The following is a 23,423-nucleotide window of genomic DNA, read 5'->3' as shown; positions in this document are numbered from 1 at the left end:
GTCAAAATTGCATTTCTGACAGCACCTGAAAAAAAAAAGGTATAACTCCAACTGTCCACTAGATGTCATTAGTCATTAGCCCTGGATCTACTGAGCAGAGTTATGTGAGACCATGAGGTATGACATGATCCAAATACGAGAGTCTGAGTCTGCTGGAGTAAATATGGACAGAAGAAATAATCCCAAAGCATTACAAAATGCACGAGCAGAGCTTGGTGATCTACAGTCCCCTTGTGTGTCTGATCCACTACAACCTAATCTGACACTGGCTATTGGACCAACCAGTTTTAGGTGAGAGGCTTCATACATGAACTCTGATCTTGTTTTCAAGTGGGAGCACCTGACAGGGTCTTGAATGAACCTCGCCTTCAACCAAAGCTTAAATGTTTACGGTTGGATTAGCTGGTATAATACCTGCATAAAGGTGACACAGCTGCTGGCAAAGATTATCTTTCTGTGATATTTGACACAGCACTTCCAGAAATATGAGATGTGTCTACCTTAAGCACAGTTTTTTCACCAACTTGATTGTTAATGGTGTACTCTCAACGACTTTGTCAATGATTAACGTGTGTCCATTGGTACTTGGCACCTACTATGCTTTGCAGTCAGGCATTAAATCTCACCTCAGTCTTAGCTTTTGTTTACTGATGTCTTTACTGGTCCTTTGTTTTCTCTCCTGTCTCTCCAGCTAAGTCAAAGATTCCTTTTTAATTGTCCCTATTCGTCCAGCCCACTCTGAAATTTGACAAAGAACATTCTCAGGTTTCAGCTGAGACAACACAAGTGAGATATGAATTCCCACAGATAACCTCTGCTCCAACAGAGGTGTAAAATGTATGCATTTGGAAAAAGTGCTGTGAGAGCTGTGTGGGACTCTTGGGGGTGTGTGTGTGTGTAATGAAAAGGGTATTAAGTAATGAAAATACACTGATATAATCTGTATCTTGTTAGAAAGCACAGAACAAACCAAAATGAATAGGCGCCTGCCCTATTTCTGATGGATGTCATGCTGTTTAATTCAATCAGTCAGTGAAGTGTTTTTACATTTATGTTGACGGGGCTTTGTGAGAAATGCAATATTATTACAGGTTAATCTCGTGGATACACTAGGATGGTGACGATGGAAGAAAAAGGTCAGAGTGTGCTCCTTTATCTTATTTCAACATCATAATCTTACACTGCATCCGTGCTCACACATTGCATTTATTACATATCGCTTATTAAGGATTTGTTTCTTATCTCATCATGTTTTCATCAAACACCACCTACAAAGGTGAGGTGGGTAGTGGGAGAGAGAGAGAGAGAGAGAGAGAGAGAGAGAGAGAGGGAGGGAAGGAAGAGTATAAAAGAGAGAGTACAGAGGCTCCTCCTCATTCTCTGCGTGTGTTTCTTGTGTTTTTTCAGCTTGTTCTTCACTCACACTCTCGCTCAGCAGAGATTCAGAGGTGGAGAGCAAAGATTCTCACTGGGAAAAAAAGGGGGAAGGGAAACAGATTGTCTTCCTCTCTCACCAAGAAAGAAACACAAGCAAGAAAAAGGTATATTGTTTATTTTGAGGGAGGCAGTACTCTCATCGGCCCTGCCTTCCGCACGTGCTCAGCTCTGCACTACTGTGTTCCCTGATGGAGAGGATGCAGGGAGAGGGAGAGGTGGACAACCTGGAGCGCCCAAGCCCGTTGACTGACAAGGAGCGGGTGATGATCCAGGACTCCTGGGCAAAAGTCTATCAGAACTGTGATGATGCTGGGGTGGCCATACTAGTCAGGTATTTCTTTGGTTTTACCCTCCTTCTTTAGGTTGGGAATTTTTAAGGTTTAAGGTTGGGTGAGGATGATGTTCATATAATTTTGGCAGAAAAATAATAGTAAAGTGGTTACACAGGTGACAAATGCTGTTTATAATTATAAGTGAGACATATATTGTTCTATTTTAATATTTAGCATCATTTGATGTGGTCGGTATTACACACAGTTTGCTTTTTCCTCTGATCAGCAGTTGCATGTAACACAAAACTGCATGCAATTTCTATTTTTTGTATTTTCATCAATTCTCTTCTCATTTCTGCAACTTTAATGGATTCACCACTGATAAGGTCAAATTTGCATTTAGTCTCTTTTCCCCTCAGTCATGTCAGTGCCCCATACTGGGGCCACACTGCTGGCTTACTGCCACAGAAAACTGCAAAGCTATCTATCTAAACCAACTTAAGTCAGAGTCCATACTGTGGGATCATCCACTCTCATTGACTTTACAAGCTTCCAGTCTGTCCACAGGAAAACAGTCAGTCATATTTTTGCTTGTTATACTCTCACCTCACCCTCTTTTTCCTAATCCTATTTATCAGATAGCAGAGGCAAAGGATAAACAAGATCATTCATCAGTCAGACACCTTTGGCATTCAGTGGATTCCCTTCCTTCGGGCGAGTCATGTTATGAAAGCCTGCATAGTGGACCAGGCATGCTACAGCAGCATGACTCCATAGCTGGCAGTCAGAATTTTAAAACATCCCTTTTTTTTCTCTGAACAATCCAGGGATGAAAGAGTTTTATCACAACGACGTGAATAACATTTAAACATTTTATGGTGAGCATCCTGTCATCACTGTTCTTATCTCTCTCTAACCGGGATTAGCGGGAATTTGAAATGGCTTTGCTGGTCTTTCAAGTATAGTGAGGTGACAGTGCGTGCTTTTATAATCCTTCATGATTGTAAAAGGTGAAAGTTGAGAGGGAGGCCAGAAAGAAAATAGAGCGCAGTAAAATAATGTATTCTTTACAGATTACTGACTATAAGTAACAGTCTGGCACTGCTCTCCTCTTTGAAAATCATGTCGAAACTAAATAGATTTGATTCATTTTCCCCTTATGTTCTTTTTCCACATTGCTTCAAAAAGGCCCCATACCCTTCAGGAATCTGAGGAATTAGGACTGATTGATAAGCAAACCCATGGCAGATTATCCTTTTAGCAGTAAGCGCAGATCCTGTCATCCTGCTGAACCGCAGTGTCAACTGCAATCCTTCAAACTAACTCTCTTTAGGGTAACAGATAAGATTTAAAGTAGCGAATTATGGCTTTTATTAGAAACTTTCTCTGGATTCAGCTCTTCAGTTAGTCTTGAAGAATAGATAAGGAAGGATTAAGGGCCCAATGACCATATAAAATACTAATGAGGCTATTTATATGCAACCACAGGTCATGCAATTACAAAAGAGAAAGACTGAACAGTACGGTTCCTCATTAGTTCAAAGTAAGACTAGGAATACTTTGCTCCAGACCCTGCCAAGACCCTCCACCCAGAACTGAGAGATTAGGACACTATATCCTCCTCCCTTCTCAGACATTTCAAGTCTTCAAGAAAAACTCTAATATTTGGCCATATGCCTCAGAGCGAACAGCAAAATATTTGCTTCCCTCTTGTGTTAGTTGTTGCAGAGACAGAGGGAGATGGGACATCATGATTAGATATCCAGCAACCAGATGCACTGGCCCTCTTCCCAGACTGTGGGAGGGGGGAGTTTTTAGGTTCCTCTGTGTTAATTCTCTATGATACCTCTGAGAGTCAAATGGGAATCAAAATCAAAGAAAATGTCTTTGAACTGTGCATTTGTTTTCAGAAAGAGCACAGTGTGAGTCAGTTTGTGTAAAGAAATACCAGACCTGGAACTCGAAAGTGGCAACAACTTATGCCAAATGAAACGTGAAATGTTAGCTATCTTTGCAGTAATAATAACTGCAATCTCAACTATAAGGTAAATGAAAAGAATCAAGTGTGCTCATGGTAGTCTGAGTAGGCAGTGGCATTCATTTTCTAATTAGCACTTTTCATCTTTTCTTAGAAATTGTGAAGTCGTGCAGGATCCCGGGTTCTTTCTTTTGTTTTGTTTTTTGACGCATGACAGGGGCCACAGTACAGAATCAGACTGGCACCTAAGCTAACTGGGTAACGGGGGGGGGGGGGTTACCCAGCTATTTTTATAGCACATTTTAAAATCTAGGTTACAAAGTGCTTTACAAAAGGATAAAATGTTAAAAGAACAAATATGATATTTGCATCACAACAACAAAACAACTACAGTTAAAGGCATCACAAAACAAAATAGTGTACATTATAACTTTAGAAAAATATGAAATGAGATAACAAAACACTTGAGAGAGTTAAAGAAGAATGGAGGTGATGTGAGAGAGATGTGAGGTCTTACTGAGTAATCCTGCTGCAGAGTTTTAGACTAACTGTAACTTGGCAGGAAATAAGAGTATTACAGTAATTTAAGTAGGAAGAAACAAAAGCATGGATAACTATTTCCAACTGCTGGACAGATAACAGGGGGCAAAATTTTGTGATATTGATATATTGATAGGCTGATTAACTGACATAACATGGTTATCAGTTTTCATCTTGTAGTCAAAAATGACAAGTGTTTTTTTTTTTTTTGAGGAAAGATTTTCTATTCGCAGCCAATGGTCCATGGTGTCACAAGATTTTAGTAGAGACTTGATCTGGGGCAAAAATCAGTACATCATTTATTCAAAGACTAAAGAGTTGTTAAATTTGAGATGATATGTAGAGTTCTGTATCATCAGCGTAGAAATGATAAGACATATCCAAATCAAAGGACTACAAGAAACAATATATGCCAGGAGTTGCCAACTCAGGAAGTGGCTGATAACATAACAAACATTGTATAATGACATAGGTGACTGATTAATAGGTGAATTAATACTTCAGAAAAAAATATCTGTTTCAAAGGCTTGGACTAACTGCTACCAACATACAAACACTGAGATTACATTGACCAAACTAATACATGCATTGTGTCAAGTGAAAGCTGGAAGTTCCTCCCAGGCACTATCAGAGCTAGATACATGTTCAGGCTAAACATCTGTTCTGCACATTTTATCTGATACTGCAAGATTTATTTCTACATTGTGGAATGTTCAATGACTTCTAAATGACTTCCTAAAGTGTAGGTTCATAATTCAATAGATACTGTGGTTAGCTTTTATGTCTCAGTGGTATAGTTACTCAGCCATTTCAATTTGTCTGCAGCTGGATATTTTTCTTTTTAAGTTCTTTTCAAAGTATATGGAAAACATACCACACCGTACCTAATAGTAATAGTTTCAAGGAAACTGTTAAAGGGAAAAAATGCAGCACTCTCATGTCAGTGCTGATATTTACTTATGGTATCTTGCCAGCTCAAAAAAAACAAACGTGGGTTTACAGGATAGAGCTGGTGCAGGCTGAAGGGCGATGAGATTAGTGGAGCTTCACAGAAGCTGCTCACACTCATGGCTCTCATTTAGTATAACTCTCCTCCTTTTCAGGCTGTTTGTGAACTTCCCCTCGTCCAAGCAGTACTTCAGCCAGTTCAAGCATATTGAGGAGCCAGAGGAGCTGGAGAAGAGTGCCCAGCTTAGGAAGCATGCTCACAGAGTCATGAATGCCATCAATACACTGGTGGAGAACCTTGACAACTCAGACAAGGTGGCCTCAGTGCTGAAGCTGCTGGGCAAGGCCCATGCACTCCGACACAAGGTGGAGCCTGTGTACTTTAAGGTAAAGAGTGTGTGAATAAAAATTAAGTCTCATACACACACACACACACACACACACACAGGTTAGGATGGATGTGTTGGAAAAAAGCTTTGAAAGGGCTGGTTCGTAACTGTTCCTTATTGCTTTCACTCATAATGCTAAGCTAAGCCAACCATCTGCTAGCTGGTGCTTCATATTTACTGTATTGACATGAGAATGGTATTAATCTTCTCACCTAACAATCTGCAAAAATGCAAATGAGTGCATGCCCTAAAATGTTAAACTATTTCACATACTGGACCTTCGAGGTGTCTATAGTACTGTGTTTTTATGTCTTATCCAGATCCTTAGTGGTGTGATACTTGAAGTCCTTGGAGAAGCTTTTTCAGAGGTCGTGACACCAGAGGTGGCCGCAGCGTGGACCAAATTCTTGGCTACGCTCTACTGCAGTATCACAGCCGTCTACGAGGAAGTGGGCTGGACAAAGCTCTCAACCTCAACTGGGTGAAGCTTGGTTAATTGGACCATGAACACCAACAGACTTCTAATTTTTTGGGCCACGGCCTCATAAGGGAGGGATGAATTGACTGTACCGACCATTGAAGGGAAGCAATGTACTGTATTTTTATAGAAGTTATCTGGAAAATGTAGGGAACACGGTTAAATGTAATCTAAGATAATCATGGCTATGGGACACACAGTAGGCTCTAGATAAGTATGCTATATCTGCGTGTGAAAGAGGGAGAAAGAGATAGAGAGAGAAATTAAAGCTCTCCTTCATTTTTTATACTCTTGTAAAGGACCAATCCATTCCGAGGAGAGAGGAAAGGAGGATGAAAAAGCAAACATAAACCCTAAAAGTGGACAAGAGGTCACATTTGACAAGGATGTGCCTTCTACTGAATGTGTATATCTAGAAACTGCCATGTAAATACCATCTTTCTAAATATCACGTGATGTTTTTTGGGTGTTTCCTTTAGCCAATCTGTATCCACTTGTGTACAATTTCTGAGATATTAAGAGGACATTTTTACATTTTTAACAGTTGATTGTGATGATTTTACATTTTTTCCATTATGACTCACCTTTGTATCTGTGCTTAACAAACGTTTGAGATTAAAATACAAAGAAAACCCTGTGATGTTACTGCCATAATAATCTTTCTAAACTTATATCTCCTCTAATCCCGTTCCACTGCTTCTCTCCTCATGAACGTGTTGACAAAATTAGACCTTTCCTTTCTCTCGCTTGGCCTACTGCTCCATTATTCTCTGCTTGAGTCAGCAGTGCTATGTATAAGTGGCTCATTGCTTGAAGCATCTATTTATACCCCATTTATTCCAGTGCTCTCTCTTTTCTTAATACATTGTCAGAACTCTGCACTTTGACCACTGGTGAATTAGATTCATCCAGATATACGATAATTCGGTTGATATGTGTTAATCCTTAGTGTTAACCTCTGCTGTGAAGCTGCCAAAAAGCCCCTCAAGGTCAATTTCAACAGGCACTCTCACAAAATGCTGCCCTTTCTTTACAAAAAAGGACAATATTGAGGTTGATTTGACTTGCTGTGTTGACGACATGGCGGCGAGGTGGGTTGTTTTCAGAATAGAATCACACAGCATGCTCTGTTTACCTCCTAGTCCTGCCAGCGAGATGCAACCCCCTCCTTGATCCCAGCTAATCCTCTGAGCTAATCTCCCCAATCATGAGTGAGCGCCAAGAGGAAAGACAGGAATAGTCAGATTGTTACACCACAAACTCTGCCTTTTACCATTCAAGCCTTTTAATGGGAGGACAAGTTTCAGTGCTTTGAACCAAAGCAGGAGATCTTTGGGGGAAGGACCATGTGTACCACTATGATGGTCCTCACCACCATCGCTCTCATCCTGCGGCAGAGATTCTCCAACAAAATCAGACCGTGAGTACCGATCATGAGCTGTCTTTTGATTTTTAGCTGTTAACAAGGAATAAAGGTCAGTAGATAATCTGTGTTCAACTATAGTACAGAAAAGAAATAAGAGGCTCTTTCTACTTTTCGTCAAGACTGAGTTTTTAGATTTGAATTCTGACTATGTTTTCTAATGCCCGACAAAAAAACACAAATGCAACAGCTTGAGGCTTGCGAGAAAAGCATTAAATACACATAAACTATACTTCCACCCAATGTGAACAGACACGAACGCAGAGAGTGCATATCTGTTTCACGTGTGGGAGAGTGAGGGAGGCAGGGTGAGACTTATCTGCACCATTGATTTGAAATCACTCCTGTGATTATTTTAGGGTTTGCCTCGAGCAACAGCGTGTGGATTAAGTGGCTCGATACATAACAACAGTGTATTCCAGTTTTTTTTTTAATGGAGAAATGAATGGAGGGGAAAGCAACATAGCTCTCGAGTTCATGTCTGCTAATTGATGCAAAGTGCAATCTTCTCAGCCCCCCAGGCCCTGCTTAGCCACTCACACAGCAATGGCAAACATGTCCATGTGGCTACAGCACCAAGGAGCATGGCAACGGCTAGCTAACACAAATATGAACTCATAAATAGAAATACTTTTATTCTTTTAGTACGTTCACATCCTTTATCAAGCTGTTTCCAGATAACTGTGAGTTCAAGACGGCATCGTGATGATAAATATGATGTGTTTAATACTGAGTATTATGTGTTGTATCACCCGTCACAGGCAGAAAGAGGCCACTGACAAAGATGTGCCATACATGAAGAGCAATGGAGCAGCAGAAACCCAAAAGTGACAACCGTGAGCATCACACGGTAAAGACACACAAACAATCAAGTCAGTGAAAACAGACTAAGCACATGTACTATACCACCACGGGGGACTTAAAGGCGAATTCCCGTGATATTGTATTACACTTTCAAGCAGCAGAGGTTAAAATATCCTGACTTTTCATCTCTCTTATTGGCCAAGATCCAAAAACTGTCCACTGGTGCAACTTGATAGCATAATTCATCAGAGTTTCCCGCTTAGTAAACACACACATTTTTCAAACTCCACACACCCAGTTTGAGAAACTCACTTTTTGGGTTACTGATCATTTCCTAGAAAGGAACAGATGTTTAACAACAGGTAGTTTTTAACTTGGACAATTTCAGTTAATTAACTTAATCAGAATTATTTGGTTTGTTCACCAGACAAGAATGCCAATATTGGATGATTTTGACACTAACCTTAGTCACATCATCAGGGTCATTTTCTCAGACAGTTTTCACAGGCTGTCTGGTGCTCCAGATGATGAATTAACAAAAACATCACATGCAAAATTAATGGAGTACTGTTGCATTAATAAATCTGGGTCCTGCTTTTACATATTATGGGTTAGAAATGACTGGTAAATGCAAAAACATCTTGGAATTGTTCAAGTAAAGTGCCACTGCTGGCAGCCAACAGGCAGCGAACAATGGACAATGGTTACAAAATAATCCTATGGGGCAATTCGCGTCTGATCAAAGTACAAGTGCTATTTAGATGCTGTTATGTTTGAGAACACTTAAAATCAAAACCGAGAATCACAGTGGGTGAAAGAGAGACAGGTAAATATCCAATATCCTCTGTGTGTGTGTGTGTGTGTGTGTGTGTGTGTGTGTGTGTGTGTGTGTGTGTGTGTGTGTTAGGGGAGGTTTACAGAGGGGGCTCCAGACAAGGGGAGAAAGTGGAGCAGTGGAGCATGTTACAGAGGCACAGATGCATAAAGAACCGAGACGCCTGCCCCACATTTAGCTTTTAACAATTCGCTGCTACACTGCTGATACTAAATGATTCAGAGGCTGAACAACAATCCATCATCTCTTCGAAGGGTTATTATAAATATATTACCTCCCTACAACCACACGGTACCTCCCTGCAACCACACGGTTCCAAGCAGCTGTGTAAGACTTTAATATAAAATCATAAACTAACTGACCATGGTACGAAACACCAAACAAGGTTCAGTGTAGGTCACAGGTCTTTGATGTGTTATCTTGTTATTTGCTTCCTATGAAGGTCCATGTATTCAGCTGAGTCAGGGTGATTTATTCTTTCATGGATGATTATTTTCCTACATCATTCATGACTTTGCATGTCAGCCACCCCCATAGACATGAACTAAGATCAGAATAGGCAATCATCTCAAACCTGGTGAGCATCAGGTGAGCTTTGTCACTATATTTGACCCAGACTGAACCAGAAAATAAATGGACATTTTGTCAAAAAAACAAAAAAGAGGGCAAATGTGTGTTTCTATCAAACCCTGATTTGTTGTTTGTTTGTTTTTTTGCAGTGGCCTCTGCTATCAAGACTCATTTCCCCAGATACTACAGGAGAGATTTCCTGTTATCTTTTTGTTTTCTCTCACTGATCATATTCTGATTCATCTGCACTTGACAGCTCACGCCAAGACTCCCACCAGGATTTTTTTTTAAAAGTGGGCGAGAAAAAGAATGAGGCCTGTTTTGATCATGGCTTCCCCTATCTGTCCCACTGCTGCTCTCATTATTGGAACAGGAAATAGCAACCAAATAGATTCAAGCTTGGAAGATGAAGCCTGACAAATGCTGCGTATTCATCTTGAAAACTGAATTTACAATATTGTTTTATATTTCAGAACAGATGCGGTCAGGGTTTAAAGTGATGAAACATGTTCTGTGCCTCCACATAAAAAAACAGCCACGATCATTTCTTTGATTTTCTGTTTTGCCTGCTTTTAAACAATGTAATGATTTTTGTTAAATATATGTGTGAGGACAGGATGAGCGCTGACTGGATGTATCTTTAAGAGTGGTCTCTCTTAAGATCGCTTAAGTGACTTCCTGTTTCCTGAAACAGGGGCTGAAGTCATGTATTGTATTGTCTATGACAGGTAGGGCCGTGTGAATCTGTTAAAGGTTTATGTTGTTTTAACAGGGGATAATAAAGCCATGAAATGCATTTGTGTGCTGTTGTGTGCCTCCAAATGTCATTGGACTGTCTCTCGTATTCACTCAGAACTACTGATTTGATTTTCAAATGTGTGCATGAATTCTACCTCTACTTTTGAATCACAATTATGATCTCTAAAAGTTACATTTTTCATTCTGCCTTGGTATAAAATTAATAACTAATTGACTTAAGGCACATTATCATTTGCCACTTGCACATACGTTTACATCACTTAACATATATTGTTATATATTGCTTTTGTGAATGTTTTATCCATCAAGTGTAAAGTTGAAAAGCTGTCTACACAAATTTGTCATGACAGAGAATGCATAAAGACCTGACTGCTACACAAATACAGTGACAAGAAAACAAAATATTCCTGCACGCACAGGTTTTAAGCTTTAAACAGAGCTTGCATGTGATGGTATATCTAATCTTAACTCTGAAGCACTTGAAAAGCCTGCTTTGTGGTGCTGGGGTTAGAGGAGCACAGGTTGGCTTATGCACCAAAGTGTTGCAGGCACAACTCTGAGCAATGAGTTGTCTGCCGGAGCGTGATTTGCCTTGTTATCATTGTGCTGATTAAACGTGCAACATCAGGCCTAGACCTCACTGAATTAAACATAGGCTCCAGAAGATAAATTATTCAGCTCTACGGTCTTGTTTTATATGACTTGCTTTGGATCATTTTCTAAGCTCTGATGCCACCTGGTGGTAAAACCGTTTGGCAGATTTCACTCATTAAGAAACCAGGTAAAGATGTCATATTAAATCCAAATTGGGGCAACTAAAATTTAATCTCTGTGTGTGACAAGCACAGTTTCTGAAACAAGGTTCCTTGTAAAAAAAAAATGCACTAAAAACTACACTACCCACAACACCCTGCGAACTGTAAACAGGAAACGCCTGTATCGCGCCGGTTGGTACGGTTCTGCCGATGTAAATCTCTCAAACATTAGATGCTTCGTGTTTGACTTTTGCTTTGTGCGCTGCTCAAAGATAAAACTTTCTAATTATAACCCTAAAATGTGTGTTAGAGGACTGAATTTCATTAGTGTGTGTCCAATATGTTGTTAACGTTGGTGTGTGGCGGCGGTGTGAGTGGCTGCAGTGTTAACTTAAAGTAAACTGGCTAATTTTAAAAGGCTAAACGACTAAACACGGCTGTAATGAACATGAAACAATATGATTTATAGCCACGTTAACCGACTATGATCGTGCATTGTGTCCTAAACATGCACCCTCACCGGTGTAGCTGAGTGGTTACCAATGGAGACAGGAGACGCCTAATCAGATTTAGCTAGCTTAGCTGGTTAGCTAGCTCTCCAATCTAACGCGACCAAGAGAGATTCATCATGGTGAGTCAATCAGTTTCAACATGTGCATGATTTACCAGTAAAGCGCCCGATTTCAATCACTTTGCATGCATATAATGTTAAGGGATGTGCTTTGAGCAGTGGACCAGGAGTTACACTCAGTTAATCCATTCCAGCTGTAAAATAACTCATTATATTTCACTGCTATTTACAGGCTACAAAACTGAAGGGCAAAACATCCAAAAGTAAGTTCCCCAAGTGAGTGCTGGAAGGCCTTTGCCATTGTAGGGATTAACTTAAAATCAGGTCAAGTTTTGTGTGTAGGCAAAAATCACAAGTTTGTGTCAGAAGGCTTTAGAAATCATCTGGAGGGTCATTCCACCAGAACCAAGAGTCTATATAGGAGACAGATAACACATTTACTACTTCAAGAGAGCCAAGCTCGCGTTAAAGTGTCTCCCCTCACTGTTTTCCTAAAAGCTTCGCTGGGAGATGAGGATGTGCTTGACAGCTTATTTGATGATGAAAGTAAGTCAGCAGTTCTTAAACCAAGCAGTGTCATCATTATTATTATTACAGGATTGTTGCTGTGAAAGTTTAACGTGTAACAATACTTTCTCTCATCAGAACACCCTGTAAGGGGGAAAGCAACTCGCGGTGGACCACTCACTCGGTAAGTTGGAGGAATTCAAGAGTTACATACCTTCAGTTGTAAATGATGACTTTTCCTATTTTGGGAGTTCAATTTTTTTTTACCTTCTCCAGCTCTTCTGCTACCGACAATATCTTCAGTATGTTAGCAGAGGAGGTAAAGAAGGATGGTGGAGACACTGAGGTATGTAGACAGAAATGTGAAAAATACATGTATACAGTCACAGTCTGATATGTTTAGTATATTTTATTGTCTCTATGTTACCATTTTCTTTTCTGTCCAAGGACTCCGATGTCTCAGCAGCAGATCCCAGTGACATACTGAAGAACATGAAGGTGGGTTATTGGAAGTATGGAAAAACAGGCACAAAGCATCAACTTTGTAATCATCTGTACATGATCTTATGTCGTTGCCTCTTTTGTCTATCTTTGTACAGGACATGGATGATATGGATGCTGACCTTTTTGCAATAAAGAAAAAGCCTAGTTCAGCTCCAGCACAAACAAAGCCGCTTGGTAATGAAGGGCCAAAGACAGACTCCTCCACTTTAGAAAATATTGTAAAACCAGAGGGAGCAGGTAATCCAGTGCAGAATGTTCTTGCATAAATTATTTTCTCATTATTATCTTCACATTATTACCAGCTTTGAAGTGCACAGTAATAGCTGCAATCCCCTTCTCCACTCAGACGAAACCACAACAGGAAGGAAGAAGCCAAACTCCGCTCCTTCGTCTACAGCACATAACTACAGGAAGTTCACCTTCTCTGGTGAGTGAGCCTCGCTGTCCCACCCACCTCAGACACTGAGCTCTGCATTACTCATGAGTTTGTTTTTTTTTTAATGGTAGCCTTGCTTTGTTTTCCTCAAACTGCTGCATTAATTCAGACAGTGGTGGTGATGATGAAGGTCTTGGTCAGGAACCTCACACTAAAGGTACATTAGCATAGATATGTGTTTGGTTTTTTACTTGGAGTTGAAAGATGCCAGTGGTTTCAGTGGGTGTCTGTGGGTAGTTAGAACAGGAGAGGTGTACACAAATTTACAAATCTGGAGGTAGATTGGATTTTTTTTTTTCTTTTCTTCAAATTAGCTTCAACACCCAAAAGTAAGTATTCAGTTAAAGTATTAACACATGTTGAGTTACTCACCTGAGTTACAGTCACTTGTACAATCTAATGCAACTCGATGCAACAGCCCCGCAAAAAAATCCTACATTTTATTGAGCTCACTGCCTTTAATTCAAAGGTGTTTCTAACATTTTGTCCAGACTCATTTACATGCACGAGAGGGGCAGTATATAAAAAAGGAACAACTCCACTAATTATTGTAATGAAGTGGCGTAAGCAGGTACACCTAATAAACTGGAAATGCTGTGACTAAACATAAAGTATATGGTCTCATAATATACAAATATTTGAACATATATTCACACTTTTTGCATGTGATCATTTTATTACTATGTATCATAAGTATCTTTGTCTATCCATACGGGATGTCTCTTTATCACATACGGCTTTACAGTAAAGAGTCTCATTTCCACTGCAGATCTAGATGACCCCCTGGCTGATCTACTTGATGACTTGCTTCCAGATGAAACCAAGCCTGAATCAAAATCCAGCACACAGCGGACCAAACCTGAAAAATCACCTCCAGCATCCCCAATCCTAAAGACCGAAACAAGTGAACCTCCAATTATTTACAGTTCTGTCTTTTCCAACTTAAATCAAACAAACACTAAAGGACTGTAAGTGTTTTAATGTGTGTCTGTCCTTGTGTTCGTCAGCTAAGGCAGCAAAGAAACGAGGTGATCTTACATTTGATGATGATAAGGATGACATAATGGATGCACTCGGATTTGACCGTGATAAAAACAATCCCAAGAAAAAAGAGGCCGCGCTTGGGTCCAACAAGGAAAGGTAACAGCTCTGTTCTCACTCTCACTGTTTCACTATTATTGTTCTTATTTTTAGTGCTCAAATAATAGATAATTACAGTTTTAGTGCTCTGGGTTGCAGTTAAAAACAAACCCAAACTTTGAGAACATTTTATAAGGCAACATCTTTCAGGATCAGGTAGATCCATTCCATTTTGTTTTGCCTTCACGTAGCCTGTTTTTGCAAAAATGTATAACTTTCCCTGCCTTCATGTGTACCATAATATGGCATACAGTGTATCTTGTCTCTGTTTTCCTTTGCTGTGTGTGATCTCAGGAGCGACGCCCCTCAGAGAGCTCGCACAAGACTCGACGAGATTCTGGAGAGTCTGACTTCACCTCGTCTTCTGGAGCGACCTCTGACAGGCGAGAAGAAGGAGCAGCCTCAGTCTCAAGAGAAGCAGCAAGAAGAGAAAGCCTCCAGTGTGAAAGGTAATAACGTGTCGTGGCTGTATGAGCAAGCACTGTTTAAAAAGAATATATAAAAGCTGATTTTGTTCCATTTTATCAGAACCACTTTTAGAAGAGGACCTCACATTTGGCTCCTATCAGCCCACTCTGGTATCTACACCTGAAGGGCGCCAGTCCCGCAGACAGTCTGTCAGGTGTGTGTAAAATCCACCCTTGATGTTTTTCAGTACGCCTTTTTCCCGCCAGGGTAAACTCAACACTAAAATGATTAATTTTTTTCTTGTCATCAGATTTTCTACAGAGGATGTCAGTTCTTCCACCCCAGAGAAGAAACCCAAACCCACCACCCCCAGCTCCTCTCGACACAGAAACTCCGCTGACTGGCTCGGCCTCAAGGCAAACGACGAACACACCTTTCTGGAGGGTGACGCCAAAGAGACCAAGGCTTCAACAGAGTCCCCAAAGACTCCTTCCTCTCCTTCATTGAGTAGAAGACCCTCGCTGACTGGTCTTGCGACAACTGCTGTAAAAATGGCAGCAGACGCCTCAGTCCCAGATGATAACGTCACCAGACAAACTAAGCCAGAGGCCTCCAAAAGCCAAAAGAGAGAAGATGAGGCGGATGATTGGTTAGCAGGAGCACTGAACAGGAAGAAGGCTTTGTCAGGGTTAAACCGTGAGGCAAAAACATCTCAGCATGAAGGCCTGGGAGAAGAAATGGATCTGGAATCAATTGTAAGGTACTGTAAAGCCACACAAAACAAAGGAAATACAATGACCGAAGAATCTTTTTGTCTCAGCACTGATGACTGATAACCTGCTCTTGTTTTCAGTAAACATGTTACTTCACAAGCTCCTGGGGCCAGAGAGGACACTCTTACATCTGCCAAGGAAACTAGGTAAGATGTTTATGGTTACACCCATGTATTGTAAGCGACAATATTAAGTTACTTTTTCAATTCACTTTATGTATTTTGTGCAGCAGCAGTTTTCTTGGACAGCCCAGCCCCACTGACCACTCCACGCCGGTCAGAGAGAAGAGGACCAAGCAGGGTAATCCATTCAAATACCTACTCTTCTGTTACATTATGTTTTAAAATGATGAAATCTCCCTGGCCCATTTACAGTAGAAACCAATCAGTGATCCAGTCTGGCATTCTGACAAATTAAACAGATCATACAGCAAGCTATCTTATGATACCCACATCTGATACCTTGTATCATGTCATGCTCATTCTACTCCTCCTCTCATACAGATACCATTCCTATTTATCCCCCAACTCCGCCACAATCCCCTTCTGTAGTTACTGAGTATGCCTCCACCTTACCATCCTCCTCACCAATTACTCTCCATGATGGAGTAGACAATGGACAAGCTCTCGGTTTGTCTCATCCCTCAGATTCCCCTCCTGAAGTTACCGTTCCCTTGCCAGTCTCTGCCGCTAGCATTAGCCACAACCAACCCCAACCCCACCACTTACCATCCGATAAGAGATCCAGGGTGCCGCGAGGGCCCAGTCAGGCTCCGGATGAAACCCAGCAACAGTTGCCATTGCTGAATCCTGTGTCTGCTGTACTGCCTGTCTCGATGTGGTGTATGTAATCTTGGGGAAATCTGAAGTACTTTTAGATTCTTTAAAGTATTTTTCACCATTGCTGGAATATGTAATGTGAGCAGGTCGATAAGATCGTTACTCATGGTTGTTTTCTTTACAGCAATTCCACAGCATAACCAAACGCAAAATACATCAACTGCTGTCCAACAACAGGTATTTGTGCTACAATAAGGTTGTCGTAATTTGGGGGGATCGTATAATGTGGCTCTTTTAATCCTATGCCATTTCTTCTGAAAAGGTGACGCTGTCAGCAGACAGTCTGCAGCAGCTGCTTCTACAACAGCAGGTTAGAAACGTAATGTCGTCATGTCTCCACTTGCAGGTGTTTTGAAAATGTAAAAACACACCTGGTTTGTTCTTGACTTGCTTCTTCTGAAGATGATGCAGTCTCAGCTGCTGGGGCTTGGCAGTGTCATGGATGCAGGGGTCCTGCAGAGACTCAGAGAGAAAGAGCAGCAACCTGATTATCAAGCTTTACCGGCTCGCATCATCCAGCTGGAAGGACAGGTATGTTATTGCTGTTGTAGTGATGAGGGGGAAACATGAGAACTGTATGTTTGCTGTATTTTCACTCAGGAATAATAACTGACCCTCCATGTACCTGCGCAGCCTGAAACTCCTATGTGTTATTGTCCAGGTGAAGACTCTGCAGCTGGAGCGAGACCAAAGCCAAATGTTGCTAGAGAATGTCCAGCAGCGACATAAACAGGATATGGAGCTGATGGAGAACACACACAAGTAGTTTAGCCACTCTGTTTAGCACGCACGCACACACACACAAAGTGGAAATATGTTGCATCTATGCACATGTTTAACATATATTAAGCATAATTCCTTGCTCTTGAAGCAGCTTATGCGCGCCTTTATGTTTAACACTCACAGGAAGTATTTCTGTGCGTGTCCAGGGCCCGTGTGAAGCTGCTCGAGGAAGCAGCAGCCCAGAGGGAGAAACAAGGGCGGCAGGAGTGCGAAGACCTAATGGAACGCCTGACCACAGTAACACGATCGGCTGAGCAGGAACGCTCAGAGCTGCAGGCTCAGTACCAGCGCAAACTGGCCCAGGCTCAGCAAGACCGAGACCGCGAGGTGGAGAGGCTCCGAGACCTCCAGAGGTACAGCAGGGAAGCCTTTTCTCTAGTAATACATTGATTCTTTGACAGTACCAAAAGTAAATACTGTCTTATGACATTTAATCAACAATTATCAACATATGCACTTACTGGAAAGTTGTCGCTAAAGTAATATACCTATGAAAGAGTAAAAATAATAGCTCCATGGGCATCACAACACACAGCAGCATAGGAGTCAGTAAAGCTAATCTACTATGCTTTATTAACAAAATATTCAATATATATTGAATATTTACTGATCTGTCGGGATAACCTCGCTGAGTAATACCCAGAATCGATGCCAGAAAACCTGCTCTGCATTTTACTAAAATATTCAGATAATTCACTAAATCCCAGCACGAGCATATTGTATTTTAAATGAATGACTTAATAGTTTACCATATATGTGGTGTATTTGTCGTCAAGGAAATCTATCTTGGAGATGAAGAAAGACCACGAGGACCAGGTCAAGAGACTGAAGAAACTGAAGGACGAGGAGATTGATGCCGTTACAAGCGCAACATCGCAGACCAGGTAAGATGTTACCCAAGGACACCAGTCCCATTTACAATTACTGTACCCATAGTTAACAAGTTCCATTTAAAGGTTCTATGTTTGAGATTTTTAATATTAATATAGCGGCAAACAACTCTTAGCTACATAAACATGTAGGGGAGTAATGGCGTCCTGTTTTGGTCTGAGAAGCTTGTTCTCTAGTGCGACAACCAGTAGGTCTGAATCTCTTGTATAAACCCTTCAAACGGTGAGCCTGGAATAGCTCTTTTAGCATTTCAAAGATTTTTGCATTATGTAATAGTATGTTTATGTTTTTTCTCCAGGTCTCTTACAGTGGTCATTGAGCAGATGGAGCAGTTCTCATCGCGGCTGGGAGATCTTTCTTCCCGGGTGGAGAGCACACATGAACACACGGCTCACGGCCTGGAGCAGGGGGCACGGCACAGAGACGAGCAGCTTCGAAGTACTGCAGACACACACACAGTTTTTACAAATAGGTCAAGATGCAAGTTATTTAATAGCAAGCTGTAGTTGGTATCACATTGCAAGTAGGTTAAGGTCACTCTCTAAATGTTCGATTCAGTGATGCAGGACCGTCTGGCCCAGCAGCAGAAAGCTATGGCCGAGGAGAGAGCTTACCTCAAGGAAATCATTTCCAGGATGGACACTCAGCTCAATGAGCAGCAGAGACAGCTTGAGAAGGTCAGACAAATCTTTAATGCTTTAAAAATAGTTAAGCAGGAGTGTATACATGCAAGCACCTAACAACTGATGTTTTCCCCCCTCAAAGACTAAAAATCATTGTTTTTGTATGTCTCAGGATCGCTGGAAGATGACGGCAGAGCAGGCCAAGGCAGAGTCCACCCAAAGAGGCCTGGAGGAAGAGAGGCGTGCCCTTAGCTTGCAGATCAACATGGAAAGAGAGGAGCTGGAAAGAGCTAAGGTGAGGCTGGTGAAAAAATCTCCATCAGTGCTGGTGGTGGACAAGTGCTCTATCCCTGCCTGCCTTACCCCTCCTGCCTGCCTCTGTTCCCGTCAGAGTGCTTTACTGGAGGAGCAGAAGTCGGTGATGCAGCACTGTGCGGAGGAGAGGAGGAAGCTGGCAGCTGAGTGGGCCCACTTTCACAACCTGGAGAAGCAGAGGCACGAGAGGGCTGAACGGGAGGTCAGCAGTCTCTTGGAGAAGAGAGAGGGATCCATTATGAGTCTGGCACAGGTGAGCTTTACGGAGAACAGAGGCGCGCCTTATGATAGGGTTTGACAGTCTTACTTTGTGGACTTCGTCTTTTAAATGCTGTTCTGTTGTTTGAAAAGTCAGCTCATGCTATTGTCATTATTATTATCATCATAGAAAAACTGGTGTTGTGTCTATGTTTATATCACTAAATATAATAGGCATTTTCAGAAAGTATTTTTTTAAGCCCTTCAAGCCAAACAGTTCTTTTCTATGTTTCTGTTATAGGAACAAGCTGACCTAAAACTGCACACTGCAGAGCTGAAACAAAAGGAGATGGCTGTGGCACAGGAGAGAGAGACTCTGGACAGACTAAGAGAAGAACTGGACAGAGAGAAAGAGAGAATCAGCTGCACCGCCTTGAGGCTCAAGACACGAGCCCAGGAGGTGGAGGCCTTTAGCAAGGTAAATTCACACCACACTGAGTCCCATGCGCAATAAATATGTAACATTGACGTTTTTAACCGCACTCCATTCTTTTCAGCTCGCCGCAGAGAAGCACGAGGAAGGAGAACAAGCTTTGCGGGAAGCAAAACGCGTGGAGGCTGAGCACAAGGCACGGCTCGGAAATATCCATGCGCAGACAGAGCGGCTGAGGCAGCAAGAACATCGAATCCTTCAGGTGTGTGTCACTTTAAGACAGCTCCTAGTGCAGTACCTTTAAGAACCGGATTCTACTGAACATAGATGGTTAATTGTGTGATCGTACCTAAATACTTGTTACAGGATCGTTTGCGATTAACTCATCTGCAGAAGGAGACAGAAAGTCTGAGAGAAAACCCTCCACCCTCTTTACCACAAATAATTCCACCAACTTTACCAGGTGAGGTCATTTTGGCTATTGAAGATCTATCATTCAACAGGATCTAATTACTCATACCATATGCACCCATTTAATAAGTGTATTACAAGGTTTTGTTATATTTATCTGTATATTCAGGTTCAGTGTTGCCAAACCCTGATCTGACATCGACCCTGAATATTCCCCCTCCTACATTGTTCACCAGCTCTCAGTCCATGGCTCTTCAGGCTAGTCTGGCTCTGTGGAGGTACACAGGGGAAAAGGTAATCAGTGAAGAGACACCATACACCCTATTAGAGATACAGCGTATGTATAGAATTAATTAGATACAGTATGCCATCCGGGTGCACTATTAGGCCCAACACTTCGTAACTAAAGGCCCACCATCATTGGTTGTTCATGAACTTCGCAATCATCGATCATTACATATACTCCCAGAAAATGTCACAAGTTGTAAAACTAGCTGGAATCCTAAAAATATATTTTAAAACAAACCATTTAAGGCAAAACAGTGGTTAGTACCCTTAAGGATGAGCAGTATAGACAATGGATGGATGAAACCATTTAATTGACACTTATGTCTTTGGATTCCTTAGAACATAATTCAAACAACAAGTTGGTTGTTTTTTAGAAGCTTTTATTGTTTACATGGAACATATCTTGAAACATTTAACTCCGTATTTCTAATTATTCTTTTCCCATTAACAGGATCGTGAATACCTCCAAGAGGAGCAGATCTTCTTGGACAATTTGAAAAAGAAATCTTACAGGTCACCTTTTAACACAGACTGACAGCATGCTGTGTGCTCCCAGCAGGATTCATGTTACCAATGTGTCATAATGTTTTAATTTTATACAACATTTCTTTATTTTCATTAAAATTTTAGATCAAACTTGGTTTTTAAATTCACAAACAAATATACTGCATTGATTATACAGGTGGTGTCAGACTTCTGGATCAATCCCAAGCCGGTGTTGTGTCCACTTTCCCACTGACTTCATCTGCAAGTCACACACACTAAAATTAAATAATGTCATACAACCTACTACAGTCAGCCAAACCAATTAAAAAAAATGTTAAAAAAAATAGTTTATCGCCAGTCAAGCCTCAGGTTACCATGACTCCACACTTTAGTTCAGACAGGGATAACATGTATCATCACTGACTTGACTTTGAATTTATCAGTTTTACAGCATTTACCTGCTTGACTTTTCTCAGCACCCACTTGTCAGCTTGTGGATCTTTGCAGCCATAATGACCTGAAAGGAGAAATTTTACAGCCAGGTCACCAAATGTTCAGATTATGCACTCTGAAAAAAACAAATGATTTGACATTTCTCAGAACAGCTATTGCCATCGTCAGTTATCGCATCAGACGGCACTTCCTATGCAGCAGTTTTCATCACTGAATCATTGGCAGCCCTGATCACAAGAAGCAGAGGTGGTACAAACCTCTTCGTCTCCCTTTGGCAGTCATTGTCAAGCGGGACAGAACAAGCATGAACCTGCAACAACAACATATTAATGATGGTTAATCAGCTGCGTGTGACTTGCAGTCTGGGGTACTTGTGGTCTGCAGAGTCAGATACCATTGGTTTCAACACTTTTTCTCAGACAGGGATAACAAAAATCATCATATGCACTGCAGAGAGGAAGCTATAAAATCGGGCACAACGCTGATAATTCATACCTTTCATTGCGATGAAAGACTTGGTCTTCACTGGCAGGAAGGTAAACCTCATTACACATCAGCCAAGGCCACCTGTGAAGTTGAAATGTATGAAATCAGACTTTAGATCTGTAATACACAGACTTGAAATAATCCACTGAGACCACAGGGAGGCCACGTTGCTGTACGTCTCTCTAATCTTAGGAGCTGCAAATTAACATTTAAGATAGTAGTCATGCTAGTGTACGTGCCAGTGAATTAAATGCATGTCCGCTATTTATCTAATACCAGGTTTTAAAACCCATTTCTAACTTTTCCCCCAACGTGGTTCTCCAGCACGTGTTTGCCCGTCTTTCGATAAGCTAACAGCTAGCAGGCTAGCACCGGTCACAAGAAACTATCCCGTCAAACTCACACTTAAGTCCCATTAGCTGTGCATCAAATTATTACCTCTTCACGGCGGCTTATCTGCACTAAACTCCATATTTAAGCAAAAGAGCATCGCAAAAAGTGAAAACATCTCGCCGAGGTTGGAGCTTTCCGGCTCCCGTCTACCACACCACGAACCAAAGAGCTCAAGACCGGAAATCTCGCGTGATGACCATTATATATCTCGTAAACGTCACATACCACGTGATTACTTTCTGGGTGTGGTAAAAGTTCAACTAGTAAAAGAAAAACTGTTTCATAAATGCTACTTTGAACTACTCAACTCAAGGCTAACTTAGCTATAATTTAACAATTAATATATATGATAAGAATTAGAAACATGTATGATTTCAGTTGATGTGGTTATGTGAGAGGAATTAATAAAATACACTAAGGTCACACTAGTCCAACAAAAAATGTGCAGGCACAAGCCTGTCAAACCTTTCAACAGTGACCACTAACATTTTATAATTCCACCTTAATCTCAGCTCAAGTCAGATATCAGATATGTGTAGGGAAAAAGGGAGAAAAAGCTCCTATAGCTGGTGAATAATACACATGCATGTTTATTTCAGTGCATGGAGATGTGACAGTAAGTCTGCCGGGGATGGAGAGAAATGTGTTATGTAGCTGAGGCCAATAATTGGGATCACATTCAGCAAATCATTTGAAAAATATCTGAGCTCTTCTGAAAGGCATTTAGGGGGCACAGACAGTCAGGGCGTCTAAATATTTAATAGCCTAGATTAATTATGTGATGGAAAAAATGATAGAGATCCGCATTGCCTGCCAAAGTTATTCAGCAGTTCATTTATTTGACAAAAAAGAGATACCAATTCAAACACATTTACAGACATGCCTCTTCAGTTTCACTGAGTAAAATGCCATATGTGCAGTCTTAAAACATATACATGGAGGAAAATCTACACGAAAGGTAATGTAGTTTTATAAAACAGTCTTAACAAAAGGGCCACTTACATGCTTTCTCTGAAGCTGTCTACATCATTTTATGGTCTTCATCAGACAAAGCATCTGAAAAAACAAGGACTTAGAATTGAAATTGTTTCATCAAACTACTGTTTCCCATGTCAATGATCTCTCACGTCCATAATGTATTTTAAAATTGTGAATTTTATCAGAAATTAGATTCAAATCAGTTTCAAACAGGCCGAATACGCCCACTGGTTGGTGTCTCCATCATGAGGCCAAACTTAACAAGACACCTCTCTCTACATGATTATGAAAAGTTGTTTAGTTTGGTGGTTAAAATATT

At 41.0% G+C, this 23,423-nt stretch overlaps 2 protein-coding genes and 2 non-coding genes across 6 annotated transcripts; 2 read left to right on the top strand and 2 right to left on the bottom strand.

Moving 5' to 3' along the window:
* The first annotated feature begins 135 nt into the window (after nucleotides 1-135).
* Nucleotides 136-6,668, top strand: LOC139216655 (cytoglobin-1-like). Of its 3 annotated transcripts, none has more exons than XM_070847844.1 (4): nucleotides 136-291; nucleotides 1,408-1,768; nucleotides 5,331-5,562; nucleotides 5,885-6,668. In XM_070847844.1, exons 2-4 carry the CDS (start codon nucleotides 1,626-1,628, stop codon nucleotides 6,047-6,049), a joined length of 540 nt encoding a protein of 179 aa, XP_070703945.1. In that variant the 5' UTR covers nucleotides 136-291; nucleotides 1,408-1,625; the 3' UTR covers nucleotides 6,050-6,668. The 3 variants fall into 3 exon arrangements, with proteins under 3 accessions (XP_070703945.1, XP_070703946.1, XP_070703944.1); XM_070847845.1 differs by lacking the exon at nucleotides 136-291 and having other exon boundaries at nucleotides 1,395-1,541; nucleotides 1,632-1,768; XM_070847843.1 differs by lacking the exon at nucleotides 136-291 and having other exon boundaries at nucleotides 1,395-1,768.
* A 5,331-nt stretch (nucleotides 6,669-11,999) lies between these two features.
* Nucleotides 12,000-20,901, top strand: LOC139217222 (fas-binding factor 1 homolog). The gene is made up of 30 exons (XM_070848534.1): nucleotides 12,000-12,022; nucleotides 12,258-12,305; nucleotides 12,405-12,450; nucleotides 12,543-12,612; nucleotides 12,714-12,764; nucleotides 12,866-13,007; nucleotides 13,117-13,197; nucleotides 13,976-14,110; nucleotides 14,214-14,346; nucleotides 14,641-14,795; nucleotides 14,875-14,968; nucleotides 15,065-15,514; nucleotides 15,608-15,673; nucleotides 15,757-15,827; nucleotides 16,175-16,369; nucleotides 16,491-16,543; nucleotides 16,629-16,676; nucleotides 16,769-16,897; nucleotides 17,028-17,128; nucleotides 17,296-17,502; nucleotides 17,926-18,033; nucleotides 18,339-18,478; nucleotides 18,599-18,717; nucleotides 18,836-18,958; nucleotides 19,055-19,231; nucleotides 19,478-19,654; nucleotides 19,734-19,871; nucleotides 19,976-20,072; nucleotides 20,190-20,314; nucleotides 20,760-20,901. Exons 4-30 carry the CDS (start codon nucleotides 12,571-12,573, stop codon nucleotides 20,841-20,843), a joined length of 3,441 nt encoding a protein of 1,146 aa, XP_070704635.1. The 5' UTR covers nucleotides 12,000-12,022; nucleotides 12,258-12,305; nucleotides 12,405-12,450; nucleotides 12,543-12,570; the 3' UTR covers nucleotides 20,844-20,901.
* A 251-nt stretch (nucleotides 20,902-21,152) lies between these two features.
* LOC139217411 (small nucleolar RNA R38) lies at nucleotides 21,153-21,222 on the bottom strand. Its single transcript, XR_011585621.1, has one exon. It is a non-coding gene; the product is annotated as a small nucleolar RNA R38 (small nucleolar RNA).
* A 166-nt stretch (nucleotides 21,223-21,388) lies between these two features.
* LOC139217398 (small nucleolar RNA SNORD49) lies at nucleotides 21,389-21,462 on the bottom strand. Its single transcript, XR_011585609.1, has one exon. It is a non-coding gene; the product is annotated as a small nucleolar RNA SNORD49 (small nucleolar RNA).
* Between the last annotated feature and the right edge of the window lie 1,961 nt (nucleotides 21,463-23,423).

This window comes from Pempheris klunzingeri, chromosome 17 (assembly GCF_042242105.1).
Source record: "Pempheris klunzingeri isolate RE-2024b chromosome 17, fPemKlu1.hap1, whole genome shotgun sequence".
Classification (NCBI taxonomy): Eukaryota; Metazoa; Chordata; class Actinopteri; order Acropomatiformes; family Pempheridae; genus Pempheris; species Pempheris klunzingeri.
Note: the sequence above shows the minus strand (reverse complement) of the source record. Positions and strands in the feature narration are given on the sequence as shown.

Coding starts and splice junctions, on each gene's coding strand:
- LOC139217222 (XM_070848534.1), top strand. CDS start 12,571: ATGTTAGCAGAGGAGGTAAAGAAGGATGGTGGAGACACTGAG. Junction 18,718..18,835: donor AGCAGAGACAGCTTGAGAAG/GTCAGACAAATC, acceptor TGTATGTCTCAG/GATCGCTGGAAGATGACGGC. Junction 20,315..20,759: donor GGAGGTACACAGGGGAAAAG/GTAATCAGTGAA, acceptor TCCCATTAACAG/GATCGTGAATACCTCCAAGA.
- LOC139216655 (XM_070847844.1), top strand. CDS start 1,626: ATGGAGAGGATGCAGGGAGAGGGAGAGGTGGACAACCTGGAGCGCCCA. Junction 1,769..5,330: donor GGGGTGGCCATACTAGTCAG/GTATTTCTTTGG, acceptor CCTCCTTTTCAG/GCTGTTTGTGAACTTCCCCT. Junction 5,563..5,884: donor TGGAGCCTGTGTACTTTAAG/GTAAAGAGTGTG, acceptor TGTCTTATCCAG/ATCCTTAGTGGTGTGATACT.